Source organism: Notamacropus eugenii, chromosome 3, assembly GCF_028372415.1.
Source record: "Notamacropus eugenii isolate mMacEug1 chromosome 3, mMacEug1.pri_v2, whole genome shotgun sequence".
NCBI classification, from domain to species: Eukaryota; Metazoa; Chordata; class Mammalia; order Diprotodontia; family Macropodidae; genus Notamacropus; species Notamacropus eugenii.
Genome location: NC_092874.1, coordinates 230,505,445 through 230,515,897, shown reverse-complemented (window position 1 = coordinate 230,515,897; position 10,453 = coordinate 230,505,445). Strand labels below are relative to the sequence as shown.

At 35.8% G+C, this 10,453-nt stretch overlaps 1 protein-coding gene across 1 annotated transcript; it reads left to right on the top strand.

Annotated features, from left to right (window-relative positions):
* Positions 1–9,249: 9,249 nt before the first annotated feature.
* LOC140531462 (olfactory receptor 6C74-like) lies at positions 9,250–10,185 on the top strand. The gene has a single exon (XM_072650402.1). It carries the CDS (start codon positions 9,250–9,252, stop codon positions 10,183–10,185), a length of 936 nt encoding a protein of 311 aa, XP_072506503.1.
* Positions 10,186–10,453: the final 268 nt, after the last annotated feature.

Sequence of the window (10,453 nt, the reverse complement as noted above, 5' to 3'; positions counted from 1 at the left end):
AAAATTAGGAAGAGGAATGACAGCAATATAAGAAAATCATGAAAAATGAGCAAACAGCTTGCTAAAAGAGACCCTAAAATACTGAAGAAATTAACACCTTTAAAAATAAACTAATCCAAATGACAAAAGAGGTCAAGAAGTCAATGAAGAGAAAAATTTCTGAAAAAGGAGAATTGGCCAAAGGAAAAGGAGGTCTAAATCTCACCGAAGAAATTGATTCCTTAAAAATTAGAGTGGAGCAGATGGAAGCTAATGACGTGATTGGATATCATGAAAAGATAAACCAGAACCAAAAGAATGAAGAAGTAGAAGACAATGTGAAATATCACATTGTGAAAACAACTGACATGGAAAATAGATCCAGGAGAGATCATTTAAAATTTATTGGACTGCCTGAAAACCATGATAAAAAATAGCCTAGATATCATCTTTCAAAAAATTATCAAGGAAACTGCCCTAACATTCTAGAACCAGAGGGAAAATAGAAATGGAAAAAATCCACCAATCACCTCCTGAAAATGATCCTAAAAAGAAAACTCCTAGGAATATTATAGCCGAATTCCAGAGTTCCTAGGTCAAGGAGAAAATATTTCAAAAAGCCAGAAAGAAATGTCTCAAATATTGTGGAAACACAATCAGGATAACACAGGATTTAGCAGCTTCTACACTAAGGAATGGGAGGGCTTGGAATACGATATTCCAGAGGTCAAAGGAACTAGAATTAAACCCACGAATCACCTACCCAGTAAAATTGAGCATAATATATCGGGGGGAAATACAATTTCAATGAAATAGAGGGCTTTCAAGCTTTCTTGTTGAAAAGAACATAACTGAATAGAACATTTGACTTTCAAATACAAGAAGCAAGAGAAACCTGAAAAGGTAAACAAGAAAGAGAAGCCATAAGAGGCTCTTTAAAGTTCAACTGTTTACATTCCTACATGAAAAGATGTAACTCATGTAACTCATGAAACCTTTCTCAGTATTAGAGTAGTTAGAGTGAATATATTTATGTGTGTGTATGAGTGTTTATATGTTTCTATATATCTATGTGTATGTATGGATATTTGTGTATATATTATTTATGTGTAGGTGTATAGGTGTATATATATATATGTGCCTATATGTGTGTACATGTACACACGCACACACACACACACATATATATATACATATACATACATGTAAACGTGTATGTATGTATATAGAGACAGAAGGTGTAGGGTGAGCAAAATATGAAGGGAAGATACCTAAAAAGTAAAATTAAGGGTGGAGAGGAATGTACTGGGTGAAAGAGAAAGGGAGAGGTAGAAAGTAGTAAATCATCTGACATAAAAGAATCAAGAAAGAGCTTTCACAATACAGGGGAAGAAGAAGGAAGTGAGAGGGAATGTCAGCCTTAATCAAATCAGATTTGCCTTAAGGAGGGAATAACATGCATTCAATTAGGTAGGGAAATCTGTTTTACACTGCAGAAAGGCAGGGGGAAGGGGATAGGAGAGGGAGGACAATGGAAAGGATGGTAAATTGGCAAAAGGCTTAATCAGAAGCAAATACTATTGTAGGAGGACAGGTCAAAGGAGAGAATGGAACATATGAACAGCAGGACAGGATAGAAGGAAATGTGGTTAGTCTTTCCCAACATGATGTAATGGCAATTATAAGAGTTAAAGATCTTCCCCAACTACTAATAGGCCTGCCCAAGAAGGGAAGCTTGATTAGTTTTTGTTAATTTTCTAATTAGGCACTGGTTCTCAAGGATGGTGATGCCCTCTGACTCTGAAAAGTGTATAAATACTCTGAGGTGAGGTTTTACTTTGGGGCTTACACATTGGAAGTGTTTGTTTGACCATAGGAGACTCTGGGTGGCCTGTGAGGAGCCCTCCAGTTTTGAAAACTCAGATGTTGGTGCTTCTCTCTCCGCTAATTCTGTATGTATGTAATGGTCAGACAGTTGGAAGCCCTATTTGTTGGTTGATCTTTGTTTCTCTGTTTGTATTTTCTCTGAAGTTCGGGGTGCTGACTTTTCCCCCTGAACTAAGTAAATACTTTATGTGCTTAATTAAAGTGATTATTGACCCCTCAAAAGTTACTTTCCTTTTAGGAAACACAGATCTAAGAACCTGTCATAGCAGGCCATCCTAGATGTGTCAGGGTGCTTGCTTTTACACATGCCTGTTATGGAAGTGTTTTGCATGGCTACACGTGTGTCCTATATCGACTTGCATCCTTTCTCAATGAGGGTGGATGGGAAGGGAGGAAGGGAGAGAATGTGGAGCCCAAAACTTTAAAGATGAATTTTTAAATTTTTTTGCATTCAACTGGGAAATATGTTGTACATGCAATGAGGTATAGGAATCTATCTTGCCTTACAGGAAAATAGAGGAGAGGAGGATGGGGGAAGGCGGTGATGGAGGAGAAAAGGTAATAAAAGAGAGGACATATACAAGAAGAGGTGGTTGGGATGCACACTGTTGTGAGGTTGGGCAGGGAAGAGATGGGGAAAAAAATCTGGGATTCAAACTCTTGTGGAAGTGAATGTTGAAAACTGAAAATAAAAAAAATATATTAAAAACAAATAAAATAAATAAATAAAAGTCTATTGCTAGGCATTCAAAACTGAATTTGAGGGCATCAGGAACGTTGAAGGAAAGTTCAACCCTAATACAGAATAGCCTAAAACTTGCAATAAAGTGACTACTCAGAACTTTGTAATAATTACAATATTACAGAGTAACACAAGTATTGTAATAATGACAAACTGTGAAAGACTAAATTATGAGTAACACAATGATCCAAGACAGTTTCAAAGATTTCATGATGAAAAATACTATTCATCTTCGGAGAAAGAACTGATGAAGTCTGAGTCCAGCGTGAAGCATACTTTTTTCACTTTGTTTTTCTTTTTTGCAACACAGCTATTAAGAAATTTATTTTTTCATAATTTCACATTTATAATTGATATCACATTGTTTCCTTCTCAATGGGTGGGAAAGGTATGGGAGAGAGGGAGGGAACTAGGAACACACAAAAAAATTTTAAATGAATTTTAAAAATAAAATTTATATATATACATATACATATATACATACATATACATGTGCATACATATTGTGTATACATATGCATATGTATGTGTGTGTGTGTATATATATATATATATATATATATATATATATATATATATATATATATATATATATATGTACACGTATAATGACTACACCAGTAATATGCTACTCAAATTTGAGATCCTGGTAGAAAGAAATAACTAGATGTTAATCAGGGTTGTGACACATATGTTGCAAGTACCATTTTGGGCTTTGATTGGACTAAGATAGAAACAGGGGAAAAAAAACTGTCCTGCCCTCCATTCTGGTAGTATCAGTGAAACAGGCTTAAAGAAATCAATGCTGAAAAGTGCTTATATAGAAAACTATGGGATTGAGCACTCACAATGATAAAATAATGAGTCCATGAAGAGGAATAATAACTAGAACTAGTCATAGCATTGAGAATGGGACACCCTTGAGCCACAGGTTTCCAAACTCATAAATGTGACTACCCTTACCTCATCAATTAAGCCAATGTTTGCTAGTTTTGCCTGCCCAATAAAAATAAGGAGCAAATCCCGGAAAATACAATTAATCATGAGACTGTAGGAAAGCCTAAGAGGCAGGTAGGTTCAAGTTCAAGTTCAAATATTGCCTCAGACACTTATTAGATGCTTGACCCTGGTCAAATCACTCAACACTTTTCGCTTCAGTTTCTTTACCTGAAAAAGGAGCTGGAGAAGGAAAAGGCAACCACATCAGCATTTTAGCCAAGAAGACGCCAGATGGAGTCAATGACTCAAACATGACTGAAACAACTGAACAACAACAATGGCAGCAACAACGAGGGAACCCAAAATGAAGCAACTTTCCCTGTCATGGATCGTAAATCCAGTGATTCTTACTAAACCAGTCTAGTGAAACTTCATCAGAACTTGAGTTTTGCACCAAACACTCATCTTAGTCAAATTTTGATTGATGGAGAGCCTAGGTATGGATTAAATAACCAATATCAGAATCTATAATAAGGCAATCTGTTGAACACCCTGAACTTTACATTGAAGGTACAAGACTGTGGCTAGGCAAGCACTCTTCACAAGTATTAACCAGGCAAGCAGCACAATGTGATGGAACCAAAACCTTTTTGATGTGTGAAGATGTCATTTATGAGAACAAACCCAAAAATCCGAAATAGTTTAAGAAAGGAATTTATTAGGTCATTTGATAGAAGAGAATTATCCAGAAAGGAGACCCAGTTCAGGAACCGTTATATAACATAGGATGTAGCCAAGGTCCCCACACATGAAGGACGTGAATGCAATTTTGCTGAGAGAACAACTTGAAAGCAAGGTAGTTTCAGATGGGTATTAGTAAATACAAACATTCAATAAAATTTGGGAAAGGCTAAAACAAAAGTTTGGGTGAATCCAAAAGAAGAGTTTTGTGGGGTTTTTTTTTGGTGGATCTAGTACCTAACAGAAGCTAAAACTCCTTGAAACCGTCTCCAATATTCCTAGAGGGTTACTGAGGTCATGATGACATTCTGGGTGCAAACAATCTTTAATCAAATAAAGTTGTATTTAAGCAGTACAATTAATAAATTTTCCAAACAATATAATAGATGAATACAAAAAGGTCAGATTTAAATCATGGGTCTGGGGTATGACTGCTATGTTCCTGTGAGCAAGTAACTCCCCATTTTGGGGCCTTATTTTGCTTATGTCTGAAATTCTAAGAACCTGTCTCAGGTCTAAACCCAGTCTATCTAAGAGGAGAGTTAACAATGGTGATTTCTAAAAAGAGAAGGCTATTGAAACAGAAGATAGTGGAAGGAAGGTCAGAAAGAAAGACCAGCAGGAGAGTTTTGAAAGTAAAATGTGGTATTTATGAGAAACTGGTATAAAATGCAGATTCATGACTTTCTATACAATTGCCTTTTGGGGCTCTTCTGTCAATATGGAAATGTCCATTTTGGTATTAGTCTTTGGAATTTAACAATAAAATAAAATAAAAATAGAGTTCATATGGCTCCTCTTTGACCTGTGAATACTCATGTACTTTTTGACACTAGTGATGCACCTGAAATATATGTTAACCAGACAGTTCTTAGAAACTTTTGCTGATGTGAAAGAGAAAAGAAAACATTTTCCAACTTTGTGGATGAAGGCAAAACCTATGACAACTCCATTTCCATATGGATCAAACTACACCAAAGGAAGAGGTGTCTTTCAATATAGTGTTGTCTCTAATCATTGCCTCTATGGCCCTCATGCTACCTCGGAAAGGCATAAATGAAATCCTAAGAAATATATAAATGAAATAAGTTTGCAAGTACTCTATTTCCTAATGAATTACATTTCTCTGAAAGAAGGGATTGCTGAAATCAAGATGTCAAGATATAAAAAACAAACTTCATACTGTCTCATCTATGTTCCTGACTCCCTAACTGATTTTATTTTCCCCAATCTACAAATTCTGATTAGTTCAACCTTTTCATGTTGCCTTTTTAATTGCACACAGACCCTACCACTGATCAAGTCACTAATCTTCTTTCATGCTAACCACTTTATATCTAGTTTCTGTTTATTTATTTTTTTTTTAGGTCGTTATCCCAAGGAGGTGTTGGACTGCCTGCACCATCTATCCATTCTTTGTATTTAAATAAATTTTTATTGGTACTTTTAGTTTTCATATCACTAGAATTTCTCTCATTATCCCTCCTAATTCCTTCCAGAAAGTCATGCCACACAAGAACATTTTATAAAGAAAAGGGGAAAAAATCAGCAAAATAATTGACACATTGAAAAAATTTATGCAATATGTTCTATCCATGGACCTTCCATCTCTACAAAAGAGTGGAGATGGGATTGTCTTCTTGTATCCATTCTTTAGGGCCATGATTGCTGTTTGTTTTTAGGAAACACACACTTTTGGCTGTTTTATAATGATTAATCTTTCCATTTCCATAACCTGTTCATTGTGTATATTGTTTTCTTCAATATTCTTAGTTCAGTCTTGCTTAGATCATATAAATCTTTCTATACTTCTTTATATTCATCATATTTGCAATTTCTTCTACCAGAATAATATTCCTAAATTTCATGAATTGTAATTAGTTTAGAATTCTCTAGTCTTTGGGCATCTTCTTTGTTTTCAATTCTTTACTATCACAAAAAAGACGGTTATAAATATATTGCTATATATGGGGACTTTCTTTGTATCAGTGATGTTTTGTGAGTATAAGCCTAGTATTGAAGTCTCTGGGCCAAAGAGTATGGGCAATTAAATCACTTTGTATATATAATTCCAAATGACTGTAATCATTCATAACCCCACCAATAATTCATTATTATGACTATCTTCCCATAACTCTTCCAAAACTGACTAATCTCAACTTTATCATCTTTACCAGTTTGTTGACTATGAAGTGAAACTTCAGGGACATTTTGATTTATGTTTCTCTTATCATTAATGATTTTGAGTTGCTTTGAAATCTGGTTGTTGATAGTTTGCAATTATTCTTTTGGGAATTGTTTGTTCTCTAATACAGAAGTGGTCAAAGGATGTGAAGAAATACTGCAAGAGATTGGAATACTGTTGCTCTTCAGCTTGTATAATCTACAAGGCTCCTGGTCTTCTCTTTGGACACCCTGCTTAAATTCTATTTAATTTGTTTTGAAAAGCTAATGATGTTGCTGTTTAATTAGCATCTTCTCTAAATGGCTCTCCAGAGACATGGTCCTCTTCTGAATAAAAGTTTCACATCTGCTGAAAAATGCAGTTTGATTAACTGTTGATAATCACAACACATAGTTGTTATTTTCCTAGACACATCATAAGCAAGAATTCCAGAAACTCCATGCTGATTAGAATATATTCCACCTATTACAAGAAAATAGTTGCATGGATTCAAGCAATAATGACTTCGGATTTGATGCCTCTTTATCTTTTATAAAGAAATAAGTATTCGCTAATACCCTTTGAAGTTTTACGGCAGGACTAGATCCCAAAGTGCCTCCTGCTATCCAAGTCCTGGGTGTTTACATGAGGGTATTCGTTTGTGAGGGCAAAGGGATAAAGAGTTGGTGAGAAAGCACTGGATATTTTAGAGAACCGAAGAACTCACACTACCTTCTTACTGGGAATTATTCAAATAACAAGATTTAAATGCACCTTCCTATTTAAAAAAAAAAGTTAAAGCAAAATGAGTATATTTACCATTTTTGTCTTTCAGTCTAGACTAAAGAAGTAAATAGTTGCTTGATTATTTTCCCTTTGTCCTGTTATTTTATTTTTCTATGATTATTGAAAAGGAATGTGAATTTCAACATTGTTCAAAATCAGGAATCACGACAATTATTGAGGAAGTCATTTTGAAGTATGCAGTGATGGCACCTAAGATATTACTTTTAAACCCTGAATTCAGGTGCAAGCAACATCATGGATACTGTTTATGACGTGTTCCTATAGGGTGGACCTCGAGACCTTTAGTTGAGTCACTATTCCTTGACTATGAACATACTGCTATATAAAACACAGTGGGGACAGTTTTGTTTCAATGGTCCGTTCCTTTAGAGCTGACAGTGCCTGCCTGTGTGGGAGGGAAGAAAAACTGTCTCTATTTTAGGATAGTGCTCTACACAACTGCCCATTCAACATATTAACATTCCACCCCACACCAAAAAAGATCTAAAATTCTACATGGAAAATTATTTTCAGCCAATAAGGAATCAAATTAGCAATCTAAGGGAACAAAAGCTTACTCACTGCACTGGCTACATGATTATGGGCCACTCCACTAATCTCTGAGACTCTTGGTTTTTCTTATATACAGTGGAGACCATAAGAACTGCAGTATTCACCTCACTGGGATATTTTGTGGCTCAAATGAAATAATGCAAGTAAAATGTTTCAAAAATTATAATACACTATATCTATGTCAGTTAGTAATAGTAGTAGTAGTAATAGTACTAGCAGCAGCAGCAGCAACAGCAGCAGCAACAGTAAAAAAGAGTGAATTTTTAATAATGGTTTCCAGTGCTTAGTAGCTTTTTAGTAAATACTAGTTGACCAATATTGGTGGTGGTATTGTTTTTAAATAGAATAGCAACAAATAGTCAAGTATAAGGAGGTGTCCAAAACATGTAAATAAAAGCCTGTAAATAGTCTTTTCCTTCTTATCTTTAAAATTATATTTCTAGACCAAGGATATTAAAAGTTCACAAAACATAGAAAAGACAAATTAGCTTGAATAAAAACTTTGATCTGAAAATGACAGATTGAGGATGTTTCTTACTGGTTTTCAATATAACGCTCTTAACTAAGGTTACAGGGTAACCACTAATCATATAACTGAAGATGATTTTCCTGAAATCACAAAAGACACAGTGGATAGGTACTATTTCATTGGATTAAGGAAACTACCTTTATCCATGGAGGTCTGCATTTCAAATCTTTGAGAACAGCCTAGCACAAGCAGACATTAAATAATTTTCTCAGTTTCACACTGTCTGCATGTGCTAGAGGCAAGAATTGAAGACAGGTCCTTTTTTCTTGAAGACTAGCTCTCTAACCGTTAGGCTATGCTGTCTCTCAAAAGATATGGACAGGAGAAAAAGAAGTTTAGATGTGTGCCAGAGGAGGTCTATAAGCAGACCCCCTTGTGCTTTTGCCTAGAATAAGAGATGACTCAGTTACAGAAGCAGGAAAATTTGACAGGAGATCCAAGTATGTTCTTGTAATGAATAAATGCCCTAAAAAGAATTCCTAGCAACTCCTGCATGTGTTTGAGAGAGAACAAACAGAGGAAGAAGCAGAAGCAGAAGCAGAAGCAGAAGAAGAAGCAGAAGAAGCAGAAGAAGAAGAAAAAGAAGAAGAAGAAGAAGAAGAAGAAGAAGAAGAAGAAGAAGAAGAAGAAGAAGAAGAAGAAGAAGAAGAAAGTATGAGGAGGAAAGGAGGGGGGAGAAGAGAGACAGAGAAGCTTTTTATTTGATTAGTGCATGTGGTAGAAGAAATTTAAAATGACATAAGAGGTATTTTTAAAAAATCAGTCAGGGTTAAAATGTAGAAACACTTGACTGAACTAAATAGATTCTCCACCACTAGCACCCTCACAGGAGTTCTGTTCACTCCTTTCATTCTTATGCTGATTTGTTTTATTCATTTGTCCAGTTTTGGCAGAAATCAGAAGGTAGCTATGAGGAACTATACAACAGTGACTACTTTCATTCTTCTGGGCCTGACTGATAATCCAGACTTACAGATTGCAGTTTTTCTCTTTCTCTTCCTAACATACATACTAAGCATTGGAGGAAACCTCAGCATCATCCTTCTAACCCTTCTGGATTCCCACCTCAAAACACCCATGTACTGCTTCCTTCGCAATTTCTCCTTTTTAGAAATATCCTTGACATCAGTATGTATTCCCAGATTCCTGATCAGCATTGTGACCATGAACAAAAGAATTTCCTATAATGCTTGTGTGAGCCAGTTGTTTTTTGTCGTACTCTTGGGGTCATCAGAGTTTTACCTTTTAGTTGTCAAGTCTTATGATCGCTATGTGGTCATCTGCAAGTCCCTGCATTACGCGAATATCATAAAAAGCCGAGTATACACCAAACTCATCCTTGGCTCTTGGCTTGCTGGCTTACTGACAATCTTGCCAGGTCTTACCATGGGCCTCCAATTGGATTTCTGTGATGCCAATGTCATTGATCACTTTTCCTGTGACTATTCTCCTGTTCTTCAGCTCTCCTGCACTAACACTGAGTTCATTGAGCTGTGGAGTTTTTTCTTAGCCTTACTGACACTCCTTGTCACTTTGACTCTAGTACTTCTCTCCTATGCAAACATCTTTAGGACAATTCTGAGAATCCCTTCCAGAGAGCAAAAGAGAAAGGCCTTTTCAACATGTTCCTCTCACATTATTGTTGTCTCCATCTCTTATGGCAGTTGTATCTTCATGTGTATTAGGCCCTCAGCCAAGGAAAGAGTAGTCTTTAACAAAGCGGTAGCCATCCTCACCACTTCAGTGGCCCCCTTTCTAAATCCTTTCATCTATAGTCTAAGGAACAAACAAGTAAAAAAGATCTTTAAGTCTGTAACCAGAAAAATGTTTTTCTTAGTTAAATGAAAATGTTTTATATACTGATTTTGTATGGAACTCAACCAGTCTTCTATGTGCATAGTCATGATGATGTTACTCTTCTGCTCACAGTCTAGTTGGTTTCGAGTTGGCTACTGAATAAGCTCATACATTTTGGCTTCACATTTAAGGCCATCCACAAGCTGCTACCTCTTTATCTTTCTAGTCTAATCTCTTAGTAGTCTACACTTCTGTTCAACTGTCCTATTCCCTACAAACACCTAGCACTTTCTTTCCTCTCCCTTTGCTGATACTA

Excerpts from the sequence above, each read along its gene's own strand:
- LOC140531462 (XM_072650402.1), top strand. The coding sequence starts at position 9,250 with ATGAGGAACTATACAACAGTGACTACTTTCATTCTTCTGGGCCTGACT.